The 19,022-nt window shown below is 48.0% G+C and overlaps 1 protein-coding gene across 1 annotated transcript in view; it reads right to left on the minus strand.

The window, feature by feature from the left end:
* The window catches only part of TRAM2 (translocation associated membrane protein 2), an 83,377-nt gene extending 73,165 nt beyond the window's left edge, over positions 1–10,212 (minus strand). Inside the window, exon 1 of the mRNA XM_086707064.1 lies at positions 9,936–10,212. Coding sequence (XP_086563190.1) covers positions 9,936–10,055 — 120 coding nt within the window. The 5' untranslated portion in view covers positions 10,056–10,212. The remainder of the gene's footprint in view (positions 1–9,935) is intronic.
* Positions 10,213–19,022: the final 8,810 nt, after the last annotated feature.

A 19,022-nucleotide genomic window follows, 5' to 3' on the forward strand; every position in this document is an offset into this window, starting at 1 on the left:
GTTCTCAGTTTTTAAGAGTCTCTTATGCTTTGGCTCTCTCCCACTCTAACCTTTTTTTTTTTTTTTCCCCTTCCTCTCCCCCATGGGTTTCTGTTGAGTTTCTCAGGATCCACATAAGAGTGAAAACATATGGTATCTGTCTTTCTCTGTATGGCTTACTTCACTTAGCATCACACTCTCCAGTTCCATCCACGTTGCTACAAAGGGCCATATTTCATTCTTTCTCATTGCCCTGAGGAACCGAATTTTTAATTTCACTTCATTCTACTGCACTAGAAAAGCCAAATGTGGCTAGTGGCCACCTGCTGGATGCCGCAGGTGTGGACTACTTTTGGTGAGCCAAACACTGTGATACTTCAAATATGAGATGTGACGGGTAACTCCTACTTGAAGCTAGGCATCAGAACAAGGTCATTAAGCACTGCCTCGTCCCTCTCTACCTCTTCCTCACTCTTATAATTTTGAGGAAGAAAGCCTGCTATTTGGTCAGAGTGATGGAAGATGCTTCACAAGTAGTGGTTGTTGGGGCACCTGGGTGGCTCAGTCGGTTGAGCATCCAACTTTGGCTCAGGTCATGATCTCACGGTTCAGGAGTTCAGGCCCCACGTCAGGCTCTGTGCTGACAGCTCAGAGCCTGGAGCCTGCTTCGGATTCTGTGTCTCCCTGTCCTCTGCCCCTCCCCTGCTCGTGTTCTGTTTCTGTCTCTCTCTCTCTCTCAAAAGTAAATTAACATTAAAAAAAAAAGAAGAAGGGGCGCCTGGGTGGTGCAGTCGGTTAAGCGTCCGACTTCAGCCAGGTCACGATCTCGCGGTCCGTGAGTTCGAGCCCCGCATCGGGCTCTGGGCTGATGGCTCAGAGCTTCGAGCCTGTTTCCGATTCTGTGTCTCCCTCTCTCTGACCCTCCCCCATTCATGCTCTGTCTCCCTCTGTCTCAAAAATAAATAAAGGTTAAAAAAAAAAAAATTTAAAAAAAAAAAGAAGAAGAAGAAGTGGTTGTAGTCAGTCAGGCAAAGCCCTGAACACACTCTTGGGGGCAGAGGGGATACGAATGGTAGATCATGGGTCAGACACTACTGATCTGAAAAAAGAAAAGAAAAAAGCCACAGATGAGTGTAATGTGTACACAACAAGCACATCACTGAATATGAAAATCTGCTCAAGCCCAGGGCCCCAGATCACACTCAGAAGACCAGGATGATAAAACGCGCACAGCAGAGCAGAAGACACGGGCCATTCTTCTTGCTCTGCCTCAACCCCCTGATCGGCCTTAGAGAGGCCACAGGGCCTTTGGCTTGAAAGTCACAAACAAAGCCTAGCCTCTCCCCTGACTCCAGACAGTTCCTTTCTAATGTAAGGATTTTCTCCTTTTCCAAAGCTGGTTCCACTAAGCTGGACTCTGCATCAAACCCAAATTTAGGCTAGAACCTGATTTCGACGCAAAGAAGAAATGAAACTAAGATGAGAAGTTGAGACCACTTAACCCGATGGAGGCACAACTTTATTCTGACTAACCCCAAAATCTATATGGCTGGGGGAGAAGAGGGGGAAGGAAGGTGCCCCCTTTCCTCCCCTCCCAATTTCTGACTGACAACTTAAGTTGTCTACACATCCCCAGCCCTGTTGTACATCACCACGTTAAACGGGCATGACTGAGCCACAGAACAAGAGACAGCCCGGGAAGCAATGGGGCCCAGAGAGCTGAGCAGCTTGAATGGGCCATGCAGCTATTTAGTGGCAGGACCCAAGGGAGTATCCAGGCCTGAGGACAGCTCAAGCCTCGAGGACTCTGGAAGAGGAACATGTGTTCACACTTCATGCCAAACCAGAGAGCAAACTGCAATTTAAAAAAAAAAAAAAAAGGAAAAGAAAGCAGCTATCAACCATCCCTTTCCACCTTCCAGGCCAACAGTCACAAAATCCATACAAACAAGTGTGTCCTTGCCCAACGAGGTCAAAAGTTGATCCAGTACAAAGTCATGCTACACACTAAACACACTCTCAACTCCAGAAGTGTTGGGTCTAAAAAGTGCAATTCTGCTCCAAGTTCCAAGGAATTCTCAGCAGGAAACCAGGCATTGTGAAGCAGGCCTGGTGATTTCCTGCAGGGCTTCAGGCATTGCTGGAGGGGAGTCCTGCTTACCCTGGAATTGATCCTTCAGGTCAGGAACCCCCAGCCTGCTTTTAACATTCAGGAAAGGAGCCCATAATACATCCCTGGTACCTTTAAACCTAAAGCCACATTCTCACAGACTCGCAACACTATCTTTTGGCAGATCCCACCCTATACCAGGCACAAACACACTTGTTGACAAACCAGTGTGATCCTGGGCATTCCTCAAAGCAAGCAGCTGGGGGAGAGGTAGGCTGTAAAAATCACCTCTCTATCCTTTGTCTTGAAGTAGGACCCACCCTTCTGTCTCCCCAAAAGCCACAGAAATCTTCAGAATACTGGTGGGTCACTACAAAGTCTCTTTTAAAAACTCTCTGCAGAGATTCTCTACATCTTTATGATAAAAATGAAGCAACAAACTGATAATAATACTCGGCCCTGGGGCGCCCGGCTGGCTCAGTCAGTGGAGCACGCAACTCCTGATCTCCAGGTCATGAGTTTAAGCCCCATGTTGGGCATAGAACCTACTTAAAAAAATAAAATGAATAAATAAAGTAAAAAAGGAAATGCTCTGCTCTTATAAAATTCAGGAGCTTTGTTAAGAAATCTTCTCCCTACTGCAAAGACAGGGCAACTGAGGCTCAGAGTCATAAGTCCTTTTCACCCCAGGTGTGATCATCACCTCCACTAACCCAAAAGGTACATTTCAGATCATGTTGGAGTTTTATGGTAAAAATCTTAAATCATATGGAAGAGCTCTCCTAATCTCAATCAATAAAGACCTCCTGGTGTTAGAAATCACATCTGTGGCACGTGCACATGGACATGTGCATACACGCGCGCGCGCGCGCACACACACACACACACACACACACACACACACAAAGCCTTTGGTCAGTTCACTTATTCACAAAGCTGTAAAGTTTAAGAGCACCAGCTGTGCCTCACAAGGTATCTAGAAATGACCACCACTCTTGTCCCCTAACTACTGACAACTCCACACTCAGGGTGTCGAGTCTACATTTAAGAAACCACCCCCTTCCACCAACAGCAGTGGCTTAAGGTTGAGGCCCAACAGTCTGCCTATAAGCTGCACCTGCCATTTACATCAAGTTCAAGGCCTGACTCCCCTCCACAAATAGCTTACCAGCTTTAAGCTACCACACAGTGACCTCTCTGAGGACAAGGACCCCACCTTATTCATCTGCGTTCCCAGAACTCAACACAGGAACACAGCAGGAACTCAATAAACAGTTGCCAAACTAATGAACATAGCACACTTAAGAAAGATGTATCAATTGCAAGGCTTCTACACATACCGTGGCACTCAAAGGCAGCATCGAGAATTCCAGGGGGCAAATAAACACATAGAAAATTCCCTAGACTTGAGTCAGAAGATGTATGCTCAAGCCCCACATTTGCCAAAACTTCCCTCTACTATCCTGGGCAAATCTCCCAACCTCTGGGAGTCTATTATCCTCTTCTATAGACATAGTAGATGACTTCTAGGTTTCCCTCTAATCCTTAATCTTGGGAAATGCGAAGAAAAGATATGCCCTTGAGCTATGGCCACAATATTAACTTGACCCTAAGGGCAATGAAAATACAACAGCCAGAGGAAACTATTCTTCCACAGATGCTGGCTAATAACAGGCAGGAACTTTCACAGTAGGTAAAGCCCCTGCCCATTCACCTATGTTCCCATGTGATACACACATTTGGGTCATCCTCTGTCGTCTCTTTCAGGGAGATGCAAATCTCAATGACTGTTCCAGGCAGAAAAGCCTCCTGCAGACATTACTTCCAGGTAATAAACAGATTCCACTCAGACAAAGAAAAATAAAGCAGCCTGTGGCTACATTCCATAGACTCCTCGTTCATGGAAGCATTAGGGCTGAGCTCTAAATGTGAGCCAGACGTTGCTGAATTCTTATTTTGGCTCCAACTCTGACTAGGAGGGAATGGTCCTTGGCCAAGTCTCTCCTCTGGAAGCCAGGCTCTGGATGGGTATGACAACCCCCATAAACCATCCAGATTACAGGGTGAGGCTAGTAAAGCATTTTGCAGATGTCAAGTGTTGCCAACCCATCCAGACAAATGAGGGAAGCCGTCAAGAGGCAACGTGGCTCAGGCGGAGAGCCACAGAGCAGCGCCTCACCTAACCCTAAGCTCCCACAAACTCACCAGTGGGCTCCAGGGGCCTCAGAGCACCCTCCCCCACCCGCCTCCAATCTGGCTCCACTTCCTCTGTTGAAAAGCAAAGAAAGCTGTGTGAACCTGCACTGGTCAGAAGAGCTGCCTGCAAAGCTCTTTAAACCACACAGTGAACTTGCACCGTCAACCAGCTGTGACTAGGTTGAGTTGGGTTCTCCTCTACCGTGGGCCATTTGAGACAGCGGAGGTAAATCAAGGCAAAGCAATAGACTGTGTAAAAGATAAAGGTCTGCTTGTGAAATAAGAAGGGCTGTGTCAGGAGCCATGTTAGTAGTTTTACTGTTTTCTTTTCCTCTTTTTTTTCCCCCTTTCTTTAACCATTAGGTACCAATGGATACCAGATACACAGCGCTGGATGAAAAGGTTAAGAGATAGTATCAGTGCAATTTCCCACCAAAGCCTGCTAATAGTGCTCTCGCTGATTAGAAAGCACTTCTGGAGTTTGGGAACTCTAATCCGGTCTTATCAACCCTCTGGCTTCGTCATTTATCAGGGTGGGAACGGGAGGTACATCAGCTATGCCACAGAGTGATTTCTGGGGCCCCTGCCCACGACAAAGCAGATCAAAAGGGAGCTCATGCCTGCCAGAGTGAAGTTTTCACCATAGCAACACGTGTGCTCTACCAACAGTCAGGACTGAGGCGCTCTGTTGTGACTGGTCTGGACAGTGCCCCCGAGAAACGAGCAACTGAGGGCTCAGAAAACGGAGTGAGCAAGAGAAAAGAGGCACCTGTTTAGCTCACGGGGCAGTCTCCTCATGGTTTTTACTCCTCCACCGGCTGACAGTGGCCGCACAGAGACCCCACAGCCCGTGTTCTAACGAGACAGATGTCAGAGAGAAAACAGATGTTCTCCAAAGAACGCCGTACCACAGGCTCCCTGGGGAAAACGAGGGACCCAGGGTAGAGCAATCATCCCCTTTGGTGAGCAAATGGCCAGCACTGGAAAACTTGGGGGCAAGGTCTCATCGCAAAACATGTCAGATCTAAAATGAAATGCAGCCCCCGTGCCCAACAAGCCAGTCTGATGGTGGAAGATGTACTCACAGACCCAACAATGAAGCCAAGAGCAGCAGTGATGGGCGTGTTTGTTGAGACCATCGACTAAGTGCCCATGTGCCAGGCAGAGTGCCGGGCATTTTTACAGGTATCAGTCTTCATCCTGAGATAAGGGTTAAAAACTCACTGATCAACACCCCCTTTCCGGAGAGCACATTTTTGCCAAGGGAAGAAACAGGGATAGCTGATTCACCATTAAGTCCCATAGGATACGGTTACACTTGAGGCTTGACCAGGAGAGAAACTAGCTCCAAATTTCTGCTCTGTTGCTCAGATCACTGAGCAATGTGTGTGGAAATCCAACCACAGAATGAGAGCACCCAAGAGAATAAGTGACCCTTCTCAGTTTCCCTTGACTAATTTCTCTAGAACACCACTAATCGACTAAGTCAGAGGCCAGTGAGGATGATGTATAAAGTCAAAAGCTACAAAAGCTGGCAAAGAGACATCTTCAAAAGCACCCTGAAGGTAGTCCAAGAAACAACATCTGTCCACAGACGCATGCCTGTGCCATTTACATACCTCTTCACAGAAATACGACAGAAGCAAAACTGTTTCACAAGGCTAATAATCAGACAGGACCAGCAGCCTCACGCAGGTCATAATGCCTACAGGTGCATCTGGGAGGGTGTGAGCTGGAGCCATGGAACCTGTGTGTTAACAGGACTGCCATTGTACGTGCTGCAGGCACATCATTCTGACAAGTCAATCATGGTGTCCGGAACAGGGAAGAAGGCAGCTCTTCCACATCTACCTCCAAAAGAAGCAAAACCAGCCGCTACCAGAAAAGTTCTCTGGGTCCTAAACCCTCAAGTCATCACAGACCAAACAGGAGCCGAACCTACAAATGACAGGCCTAGAGTTCTAGAAACATTTCCATGCTACAGAGCCCGCAGGGCCTGCGAATGAGCTTTAAAACCAACAAAAAAGTTTCTGTTTCAAAATGACATTTTAGAGGTAATGTATAATTGCTTCCTCTCTGTTCGATGCTCCCCCCCCCACCCTCCACTTTTTCTCATTCTCCATTCACTAATGAGAGACTTTTCCTCTTCCCCTGCCTGTTTCAGTTTGAAACGTGGCACTGAACGGGACACTGGAAAGCAAAGGGAAAGGGGAGGGGCAGGCAGCTTTCAAATCTGACGCACACACACACACACCCCCGGCTGGCCGCCCACACCCTGAAGGGGAGTCAGACTGGACTCCACCAAAGACAGGACTGCAGGACCAAACCGTGGGGTAGAAAACTCCCACTTGCACCAACTCCCCCAAAAGCCAGAGTTAAGAAAGAGAGAGCTGGAAGGGAAGGAGGGGGAAAATAAAGCTCCACATTCCTGACATTTTTTAGCCAAGTGCTGTGGCTGCACAGAACAGCTCTATTCCAAACAGCATTGCAGAATGGAAAGGAAACCTGGGTTCAGGGCAAAGAATCCACCCCTGCCTTGGAAATGGGAGAAGGAATTTTAGGACAGCCCAAAACTAAACCAAAAGGAGGAGGGAGGGGCACCTCTTCATGTGTGTTCCCAAAGGAAGGGATCCCCCGAGGGAGGAAATTTGGAGTCATCATCTCCCAGGAGACAGAACTCAAGTCCTAGGATCCCTGAGGGGGAAATGAAAGCCCCTCTAAATGCTGGCGAGCTGAGGGTGAGTTGGGGAAGGGGCAAGGTGAGATGGCGGCCTGTTGGGATGCGAGGGGCTGTGGCTGCCTGGGGTGGGGGCAGTGGGGTCCAGCTCATTGGCAGAAGCTGGGCAGGGGACCCCAGAGGGAAGAGCGGCCAGGAGAGTCACTCTTTGTGGGAAGAATCATAACTGCGTTTTCCTGACTCAGCTTCTGAATGAAGGAATCCTAGCCCTGCCCCAAGTCAGAAACCCAAGAGCCTGACATCCTCTCTCCCTGTGTCCCCCTTTCCCTTCCCCCTCCTTCTGTCCTCACTTCTATGAAAAAGCGTGTTAAGTGCTGGACTGCCCCGCTCATATGTACCCTACATATACACCAGTCCTCCAGGGGAGAACCCAGAACCCTAAGTAATATCTAGTAAGTCCTATGCTGGGTTATGGCTTTACTCCAAATGTGAAGATGCCCACAGGTGTTCCTCTGAGGTCCTTTGGGAGTAACTGAGCTCTTTCTGCTCTCATTCAGTAGGGAGAGCAGAGCTCCAAAAATCTGACTGTCTCTCCTATCTCTGTGGAGTCAGTTGTTAGGTATAGACAACAAGAACCTTTGTGCCTAACACAGCAGAACACATGTCCTTCACAAGGGAAGTTTGGGCATGACCCTCTCACATACCAGCATACATCACCAATATCACAAGGTACCTCCGATGCCCTATAAGCCCAACCGCTGTAGGTCTAAGCTTTTGTAGGGAGAGGGTGGTGGCAAGAGGGAGTCCGCAGGCATTTCACAGCCAGGGCCTTCCCCATGCTCCCCAGTCCAGTCCCAAGAGGGGAAATCAGGGAAGGCATTTTTGTTGTTATTTCTTCTACCCTGGACCTTTCTCTTCTGTCAGGTAGTGGGATTAAGGGTTCCTTGCACTTTTCAACTCCCACAAAACTCCAGGTTTAATGCGTAGGACTTTCCAGAAGACTAAAGGCCAGAGAGGGAAGGAGATACCAAACTCAAACCCTAAGCAGCTCTTTCAAGCAAAGATAAAACCCACAGAGCCACAAACCTTAGCAAATGCCTGAAACACAGCAAAGAGGGCCATAAGGCTATGCAAGAGGCTCTGCTGGCTGTATAGCATGTGGCTCTGAGGTCTCCAGCTGTCACATGTGTCTTTCCAACCACACCCTCCAAGACTGGTGACACTGCACACTCGGAGGCCTCTTAGAATGGAGGACAGCAAATAGATACTGAGGGTATTGGCTGGACAAAACAAAATTCTCTCTTATTTCATTAAGCTAGTAGTATGATCAATAACAACAGGCCTTCAGGAACAAGCAATTTGTCACATTTGTAGAATCTCTTCTGGCTTTTATCATTTATATGATCTCAGTTAAACGTTACAATAACTAACCTTGTGAGGAAGACAGGTTTTACTAACCTCTTTAATGATGAGGAAACTGAGGCTGCAGTCAATTTTTCAGTCTGACTAGTGACAGAGCAGAGACTGGGACCCAGGGATGACCCTGGCTTGACAGAGTCAGGGTCAATATACCATGAGAGCTGGGGGGTGGGGGGGAGGAGAGGAAGAAGGGAGGGAGGGAGGGAGGGAGGGAGGAGCTGAAATGGAGAAGCACTACCAAAAGCTGGAGTACAGACCCCAATCCTGATCCCAGGTTTATCTCCTACAGACCCTGAAGCCCAGCCAAGGACACATTCACACATCCAACCCTGACTCACCACCACAAGAATGTCCCCAGCCTGAGGGCAGCTTCACCGGCCAAGGAGAACCCTTGCCATCCTTAGAGAGGAGACAGAGGGACACAGAGGGAGAAATCAGCCACACTAGGAACCCTTCATCTCCGAAGCAGTTCATAAATGATTACAGCTTCCTATCCCATCCCTGAGAACGCAGATAAGCAATGCTACCCAGCAGGAAGGACCCAGCGAGAGTGAGGGGAGTGTCACTCATACGTAATCTCACTCCTGAGACAAGATACACCACAGCAAGCCCTAGACTCACTTTCCTCCAGTTCCTCCCACTTTGAATATAACATTTGTCTCCCTCTCCGGAGCACAGTCAGTCGTTCCCTGGACCCCCTCGGATTCTGACCCCCAGGAGGCTCACTAACACACTAACACTCTCTGCTTGGTGAGGCCTGCACCAGTGCACTGCTGTCCCTGGTAGGACCCCATCCTCGTCCCCCACCCCCACAGCTCTGAGAGAAGCACCTTTCCCCTAAAGCAGAGAGTATTTCCATCTCTCTCCCTGCCCCTGTAACGGGTGAGAAGCTCTGGGTCCACTACAGATGGCTCTAAAGGAACAGTCCACAGGGTCATAAAGGGTATATGGAACCTGGCCTTTTAGGCAAGGGCAAAAGAAGGCGGGGGGGGGGGGGGGAGGATGGCAGAAGGGCACTGCTGGGATGGGGCCAGGGCCACACGTGAACACCCTGAGCACGTTTCAGAGGTGAGGATGCAAAAGACCCGGAAAATCAGATGGGAGGGTGGAAAAGAGTCAGGGTCCCTCCCACTGGAAAAGCCCAGAGAAGCTGGCAGCCACCGCTCGGGAGGGGGAGAGTTGTGCAATGACTGCGGGTCTGGGAGTCTCCGGGCTTGGCTCCCGGACACCAGAAAGGAAACCCCACTGGTCGGGCCAGGGTGGCAGCGCTGCGGTTGGTTCGAAGCCAGGCTTAGGATCCAGGGCTGCAGAGAGCGCTGCAAGATAGGGTGGGTGCTCCAGGGGGCGGCAGAGCAGGGCACGGCTGCCACGGCGCATTGCTGAGGGTGGCGTCCGGGCTGACCCGGAGGCCAAGGGGCGTAGAGTGCACAAAGCCGGGGCGCAGAGAGCGTACATGGCAGCCAGGTTCCCCAGCTCAGACGAGTACCCGCGGAACCTGCAGGGCTACGCCGGCCGACGCACGAGAGGGGGCACCCCCTCCCCAGTCTCGCTCACCTCGAACATAAGCCCGATGAGGACGCAGAGCACCAGGCAGAAGCCGATGTCCGCATGGTTGTGGATGACGAACTCCTGGCTGAAGAGCGGGTAACTTTTCGTCCTCCTGCGGAAAGCCATGGCAGCGGGCGCGCAGCGGCCGGCGGGGCCCGCACCCTGCGCTCTCGAGCCGCCGCGCAAACTTCTCCAGCCCCGGCCCGGTCCGCCCGCCGGCCCGCTGCCCGCTCGCCCTCCCGCCCGCCGGCCTAGCGCCGAACAACTTCTGGGGCCCGCCCCCTTCCTCCGCCCGCCCCCGCCCCCGCCCCCTCCGCCCGGAACCGCCCCCGGCCGCAGCCCCCTCCCCACCCGCGGCCCGCACTCGGCGCTCAGGGCTCGCTGCGGCCCCGCCCCCCGCGCGCTTAACCCTCTCGCCGCCGGGACGCGCGGGGCGGGGTGGGGCCGGCCCGGCGAGCGGGGCGACCAGCGCGGCCCCGTCCCCCTGGCCCCGCGCCCTCGTCCCGGCCCGCCGCTGCGGCGCCCCAGTGCATGCTCTCTGCTGCGGCCCGGCCGCCTCCCGCGCCCAGAGAGCAGGCCGCGGGGGGCGCTGACGCCCGGCCTTGCCGGGACAGGAAGTGGGCCCGGGTTTCCCACTTCTCGGCGCCCGCTCCTTCCTCCGCGGGAGGGGAAGGGCCAGGGAGGCCGCGGCCGGGCCGAGGGGTGGGCCAGGCAGCCGGATACTCCCGGGGTTGCAGGGCTGAGAGCCGCTCAGGTCCGGTGGAGGGAAGGGAACTGCAGGCCGGCCTTTTTGCTGGCCGCAGCGCCTGCACGGATGATCAATGAATGGACGATCAACCAAGTATTTATTGAGAGCTCGCAGTGGCTTAAGCACGTTTCAGATCGCTGGGAATATGCAGCAAACAAAAAAAGACCTGGCCCTGGGAAGCTTGGATTCCAATGAGGGGAGTGGATGGATGGGTGCAGTTTTGCTAACTTCTCTGAGAGACGTTTGTGCTATTATAAATTAGTTTTACACATCTTACCCAAAGTCTACCTTCAATATTAATTGACCTGAAGAATAAACACTGAAGAAGAAAGAAAGAAGGCACCTTTTCATGGAAAATTTTTATTTAATATTAAAAAGTACTCCTGGAAAGGACAAAAGGTATTTTTAATAAGTTAATTTATATAGGCAAATATTGGATTTATTCCTACCAGTGATGAAGGAGTCAACTAATCACTTTCTAGATGTGCAAAAATATAAAATGAACAAAGAACTATTTAATTTCCATTCTCTTTTTCATGAGGTCCACAGTTATTTCACTAAGTAAATAGGGTTTCTTAAATATGGCACAATGTATGAAATGTGATTGAGACTAGGCTTGTCTTGACTTCCTAGATAAATTTTACATCTGTAGTTTCTTCACTCAGTATTTAGCACACAGTCTTTGGTCTTTAGTTTCTTTATCTGACTTCAGGAAATGGGAAAGTAATGGCTATATAGGACTAAACCTCATTTAACTTCAAGGCTGACCTTTTTTTTTTTTTTTGTTTATTTATTTTTGTGAAAGAGAGAACGAGCAGGGAGTGGGGGAGAGGGAGAGAGAGATTCCCAAGCAGGCTCCACGCTGTCGTTGCCAAGCACACTGTGGGGCTGGAACTCAGGACCTGGAGATTGTCGCCTAAGCTGAAATCAAGAGCCAGTTCCTTCACTGACTGAGCCACCCATGTGCTCCAAGGCTGACCTTTCTTAAAGTTGGACCTGAAACATGTAAGGAATAAAAAGATTAAGAACTCCAGAGCATCACACCTGTGAAAAGGTGTTCAAATTTTCAAAATGCTGCCACATCTATTAGGTCAACCTCCATCCAGTCGGTTTCTTTCTAGGTCAAAACTGAAATACCAGCATTTCACACGGTTCAACCTAATTCTTTCCTCCTGGTTCCCTATGACCATTTGTAGAGGATATCGTGGTGGGAATTTCTTGCAAAAGGTGGGATATTGTTAACCTGTTGACATTGTGTTCAGGCTGAAAGTCCTGGGTATAGGTATTATAACCTCTACGTTTATAAATGAGAAACCTGAAGTAAAGGGGATGGCTTAGTGCTCATACTGATGAGCCCTGAGTCCTTTCAAATGTAATCAAAGTGTTCTTTAAAAAAAAAAAATTATTTTAGAGAGAGAGAGCATGAGTGGGGGAGAAAGCAGAGAGAGAGAGAATCTGAGGCAGGCTCCACGCTGAGCGTAGAGTGCAATGCAGGACTCAAACTCACGACCCTGGGATCAAGACCTGAGCTGATTTCAAGAGTCAGACGCTTAACTGACTGAGCCATCCAGGAACCCTGACAAAGTGTTCTTCTACGCATGTTTTAGCATTTTATTACCTTGCAACCCCCCAGGGGAAGTACTAGATGCCTGTGTCAGCCATCCCAAAGTCCTAGTTTCAAAACCATCTTCAACCCCAAATGGACCCCTTCTCAGCCCCTCCCATCCAGTCACTCATAGACCCTATGAATCTTAGAACCTCAGGATCTCTCCCAACAGCCCCCACTTCCACCATTCTTCACCTGGCCCACACTAGTTACCTTGGATACCCTGCCTCCAGTATCTCCCCCTTTAATACATCATTCCATTAGAAACATCTACTGAGCACGTACTGAGTGGCAAACACTGCTTGTTACCAGAGACAGAAAGATAAGATAATCCATGTGTGGTGGTTTTCAAATATATCCTCAAGGGGCTCCTGGGTGGCTCAGTGTTAAGTGTTCCACTTCAACTCAGGTCGTGATCTCGTGGTCGGTGAGTTTGAGGATCGCATAAGGCTCTGTGCTGACACCTCAGAGCCTGGAGCCTACTTCGGATTCTGTGTCTCTCTCAATCCATACCCTCTCTTGAGTGTGGGCTGGACTTAGCAGCTCACTTCTAACAAATGGCTATGGCATAAGTGATGGTGTAAGGCTCCCAAGAGTAGGTCATAAAACACATTTTGCCTTTCCCCTTTCTGTCTTGTCTTAGGTCACTAGTTCTGGGGGAAGCTGGCTGCCATGTTGTAAAGATACGCAAGCAGCTTTATGGAGAGGTCCACATGGCAAGGAACCGAGGCCTCCTGCCAACAGCCAGCACTAGTTTGCCTGGCTTGCCACCTTGGAAGCAGATCCTTTAGTCCCAGTGAAGCCTTCAGATGATGACCACAGCCCCCACTGACCTCTTGACTGGGTTTGGTGACTGCTTTAATATAAGATGTACAGGAGTTAAAGGAGTCAAAACTCTAGGCTGGGATGACATAGTGATAGGGGGACCATTAAAAACTCTATGTGGAACAACAGAGAAGGAAGGAGTGGGCATAAGAGAGCTGAAGATGGCCTCACCTTTGGACAAGCTGGGCTTGAGGAGTCATGAGACATCCCAATCGCCACTTTGACAGCTCAGATGGAAGCTGTTAGACTGGAGTTAGGGAGGGAAAATCAGAATTAAAAGTGTTTGTGGTTCATCTGCAATGGGACTGTTGAAACCATGGGGTTAAGTAAGCGGTCCAAGGAGAGTGTGCTGAGTGAGGAAAAGCCTGAGGTCGGCAGAATCCTAGGGAACCCCAAACACTGAGGGAGGAGGAGGAGGAAAAGGAAACTGTAGGGATGGAGGAAGCCACAGCCTAGGCATTTCACAAGGAGAGGCTAGGGGAGGCAGGATGAGAATAAAAGGAAGTCCCTTGATGTAGCCATTCTGGCTTTTGAGAGCCCATTTTTAACATTGGAGAGGGCTTACCGGTGGATAGAAGATGAGAAAAGGAGGTGAGAAAGTAGTCTATTCTTTTGAGAAATTTGGTGAGAAAAAGGGAAATGGATGGTGTCTTGGCGGATATAGAGAATTGAAGGATGGATCTTTAAATTGTATATATTTTTTGAGATTGGAGCAAGAGAAGAAACAGGAGAGAGAGAAGGAAATACTGAAAATACTCAAACTATTAATACTAGAGATCATTGATGAAACAAAGGAGGAGACTTAGAAAACAGCCCCAACCACAGGAGGAAGAGGGAGAACTCCTCTAGTGGTTGTCTTTGCTGGAGCAAAGATGAAGCATGGGTGAATATATAGTTACATCTGGAGGTGGAGGAAATAATAACCTCTTGTGTTTCTATTGCACTTGACAGTAGCCTTGTGAGGGAGGCAAGACAGTTATTACCAACCCGTTATAGCTGTTTTGAGACACAAAAATGACCAAGGGCCACATAACTAGTGGGTGGCTAACCAGGACTCCGAGCAGCTGGTCAGCACAGAGTTCCCTTTGCTGGACCCTCCTGTAGCATTTCAGGCTTTGTAAAGCGTGGCACTGATCAGGTGGATACCATCTGCCTCTCTCCACCTGTCCTGTTATGGCTGCTGATAATTCTGCCACACCAACTCTTAACTAAACTGGAATAGCCCCTCTTTCCAGAACAGACCATGTGGTTCCCAATCTCTGTCTTTGTTCCCCTCACAAGACCTTTGTTCCATGTCCCTTTGCCAAAGAAGTAACCATCCTTCAAGATAAAGAGCATGTATCTCTTCCTTCACAAAGCTGTCTTCGGGGTACTAGGCTGGAGGCATGCATACTGTACCTTGTGCATACCTCTCAGGTAGCAGCACATTCTTCTGGAGTCAGTGTATTTTTCTGTGAGTTTTGCCCCCTTTTGGATAGTGTCACCGTTGAGGGCAGGAAACTAATCATTTGCTCTCATATATCAACGGCACCAAGCATAGGAATCCCACATGGTATATTTTCATCAAGTGTTGGTTGAATGAATGATTGAATGAGAGATGCTGTTACCTTGGCTGGTATATATACAATCATTATCCCCCAAAAATGGAAAATGTATTTTCCCACATAATAAGAAGTCTTAAGTTCGTTCATTCCCAGGGGTAAACGATTCATCGAAAACTAGGATCTCACTATTTTTCCACTTTGCCACTCTGTGTTTGCTTTTGACTTGGACTTGTCCCTCATGGCTACAGAGTAGCTGCAACAGCTCCAGGCCTTCTATCCTTCATACAATAAGACCTAAAAATCAGACAAGAAGGAGAGGGCATTTTGAAGAGTAAAGAAAACTTTCCCAGAAACCCCAGACTTTTTCCTACTGCCTCACTGGCTAGAATTACATCACATGCCCATTCCTAAACCAAGTCATGGGCAAGGCGAATAGAACTAACATAATTGGATTCACCTCACCAGGGAAGCATCCTCAGAGGGCTTGAAGAGATTTCTCAACTCCTTTGAAGATTCTGGCTACCCCTCACCTAAATAAAATTAAAATTCTGATTGCAAGGAAAAAGGGGAGAATTGGTATGGAGCAGTCATCCAGAAAGATCTGCACAGTGATCTTTTTTCAGGGTTTTTATATTTTTTACATCTTTGCCTCATAGGACACACAGCACTTTTGCCCTAAACAACCCTTGCTTTCTGGTTTCTTACAGTAGGAACACGAACCTTGCAAATGTCATACGCAAATGTCATACGCTTAACAGTCACTATGGAAGTGTTCGGCTGCAGGATCTCCAGCTTCACAAAGTGGACTGTCTGTGTTCTGGTAGTCCAGCATGTGATGTCAGACTCAATACCACCTTTCACCAAAGAATGGGGCGTCTCAGCCATCAGATCTTCTTGCCACCAAGATCACAGCAGTTTATTGGAATCCGTGACATTCGATGGGGTCATCCCTGGTGGCAAGCACTAAGGAGTTGCATGATCTATGAAGAATTTTAAAACAATGATAAACCTCTAAATGCAATGTGATATACTAGATTGAACCCTGAAACAGAAAAAGGACATTAGTAAGAACTGCTGATATCCAAATAGTCTGTACTTTGCTAATAGCATTGTACCAGTGTTGGTGTGCCTGGGTGGCTCAGGCAGTTAAGTATCCGATTTTGGCTCAGGTCATTATCTTATGGTTCAAGCCCTACATTGTCTCCCCTTCTCTCTCTGCCCCCCCACCCCCTGGTCTCTCTTGTTCTCTCAAAAAAAAAATAAAATAAACTTAAAATAAAATAACATTGTACCAGTGTTAATTTCTGTGTTTTGATAAATGTACCATGGTTATATAAGCTGGGTGAAAGAGTTGTGAGAACTCTCTATACTGTCTTTGCAACTCTCCCGTAAATCTAAAATTGTTTTAAAATTAAAAAAATCTAAATGACAAAAGTGCCTCAAAATCAGGTATGCTTGTTTTATTATCACCATAGCAATTCTAAACAATGTTAGTGGTAAAAAATACTTCCCCCTCAACCAAGTCTTTTGGTCTAAGTTCTAGGCTACTGTTGTCATTGTTGTTGAGTCTTAATAATACATATGTAAGTTCCAACTTAACCCATTTTTATTACTTATCTTTTAGTAAGCACTGCATTCTACATGCAGGTTAATCCTAGTAGCTCTCATACATACAGCCCATGCCTAGTATGGAGTCTCAGATACACACATGTGGTTCAGGTACATATCCAACTGGAATCATCTGAGCTTGTTTCGAGCCCGATGGTACCTCAGAAGCTTGTGTTTGAACCACAAATTGGAAACAATTATAGCACAGTGCTTTTAGAGATGAAAAACAATGTGTTGCTTCCATTCTGTCACTCTGTGTGGCCACTAGCAGCTTTTATGTGTGTTTAAAATTTAAAACAGAATGCAAAATGCCATTATTATTATTTGTTTCGTGTCATGTGTCATGATTATTTCTGAAAAATTTTTTCATGTCGAGGAGCAGATATTTAAAAATGATCAGGTATTAAATATGCTAAATATAACAGGGCACCTGGGTGGCTCAGTCGGGGTTAAGCTCCTGACTTCAGCTCAGGGCATGATCTCACAGTCTGTGAGTTCGAGACCCGTATCAGGCTCTGTGCTGACAGCTCAGAGCCTGGAGCCTGCTTTGGATTCTGTGTCTCCCTCTCTCTCTGCCCCTCCCCCACTAGCTCGTGCGCTCTCTCTCTCTCTCTCAGAAATAAATAAACATTTTTTTAAAATATGCTAAATATGAGAGTGAGTGGAATTAAGATCCTAGGTGTTAGAAACTACCTTAAAAATCATATTGCCACTCCCTTCTGTTTAGAGACCATGAAAGTTTGAAGGCCCAGAAAGATGCTGAGGTTAATAAGGACTTGGTGAGTTGGGGCAAGGACAAGGGCCTCTCCCCTCCTGGCCAGCATCCCCGGCACGGTCTCTGTAGTCCGTACCCGCTCTTCTTTTGCAGACAGGCATAACTTAGAAAAACCGAGTCACTAGTCCAGTGTCAGCTAGTGACTCAGTGGCAGAGCAAGACATGGAAACCAGGACTCCTGACCATTCAGGGCTCTAACCACTGCCCCCTATTTCCTCTTTCCAGCTCTCATTCAGCGACAGACAGATTAATTCCAGACGACTGAAGAATGTGCCACCTGATGTATGGGAAGAGGGGAGCATTTTTTTTTTTTTTAAAGAGTCACAACTCAGATTGAGATTAGAAAAGAGTAGATTTCAGTCAGAATTCCCGCAAGCAGAAAAACAGTTTGGGAAGTAAGGGAATGATTTCAGAACTTTATTTCCACTCAATTCTCCAACTTGGGGGGCGGGTATTGTTCATTGGAAAGTATATTGGGAACTTAAATGGTGCACAAAAATTCTTATCCTTGGTTTTTTCATGTTTAGGGAGAAAGCAATAATTACTAGAGTGACCATTGTGATGTAGGAGGTCATCACATCGAGGAAAAGCTCAATAGCAAGAACTCCATGGAAAGGTGTACATGAATCACTGCCTTCCCTGAGCCACTCTCTCCTACACTTTTCTAGACTGCTAGAAAGGTAGACACTATCCTGATTAAACCTAAGCACCTCCCTGTGAACCTTTGCCGCCAGTCTTTGAAATTCATCTCCTCTCTCCTTCCCAGATCACAGCCCAGGGTTCAGTAATCATTCACTTGTGACTTGTCAGGCACGGATGCTACATACAACAATTGGGATCTCTCTTTGCACAGCTTCCTACCACAATAATTGTTTAGGTGTTCACTGATACCCACTGAGCTAATAATGGACTTCCTACCGCATGCTTGGGGAGATGATGGTTGGGTGGATGGATGGATGGATGAGTGGAAGGGTAGATGGGTGTAGAGGTAGGTAGACAGATGAATAGATGGATAGGTAAATTTACGGGTAGGTAGATGGATAGATGGGTGAATGGAAGACTGGAAAGGTGAATGGTTGGATATGTGGAAGAGTGGATGGATGGATGGATGAATTGATCAATATATAGGAATCCATACCATTCTATTTTTATATTGGCACCCAAGGCAATTCCATATTGAAGGGGCCCCAAGGGAATTCTTCCACATAGGAGATATGTTTGAGACCAAAGCTAGGTTTAGATTGGGTAGAATTTAGCCTTGGTATAGATTTTTAGGCCCTGAGAGGCAGGAATTATAGCTTTACATCTATATGCCTTAAAAACCAGTTCATTTCCTGCCACACAGTTGGTACTACATGAATATTTGTTGCCAAGAATGAATGAATGAATGAATGAATGAATGGTTTGAGAAACAAGCTCTTTCCACTTGCTGTCTCCTTGGCAGGAATTAGCTGGTCACACTGCTGTCCCTCTTGATTCTTTGCTGATAAGATTGGGCGTGGGGCAGGTCCAGAGGTTTCTCTGACTGGGCTCAATGATTCTTACTGACAAGTGCGAGTGGCCCCTTTACAGTTGGAAGTCCCAGGGCTGTGATGAGTGACCCAAAGTCTTTCCTTTCTCCTGATTCCTGGCAGGTAGCCCCTCCTCTTAATAAGATAGGAATTCCTCACTGTGTCCCACAGGTTTGTGCAAGGTGGGCAGGGTGCTGAGTGAGGACAGAGATGAGAGAAGAGGAAAGTGAGAGCAAGGAAGGAGACATGAGAGGAAGGGAGACACGGGACAGTGAAGAGAGGAGAGCGGGGAAAGCTCCGAGCAAGGTGGGCTACGGGCTGGAGTAGGACAGAGAGAAAATGGTATTTGCAGCACAATGCCTCCAGTAATAACACCATCATTGTCTTGCCTGAACAGATGTGCAAGGAGTCCATCTCATTATACAACATGAAAATGGAACACGTTTGTTTCTATCGGCCTCATCGGAAATCTTGGC

This window comes from Puma concolor, chromosome B2 (assembly GCF_028749965.1).
Source record: "Puma concolor isolate L17-30 chromosome B2, mPumCon1.1.hap2, whole genome shotgun sequence".
Taxonomy (NCBI): Eukaryota; Metazoa; Chordata; class Mammalia; order Carnivora; family Felidae; genus Puma; species Puma concolor.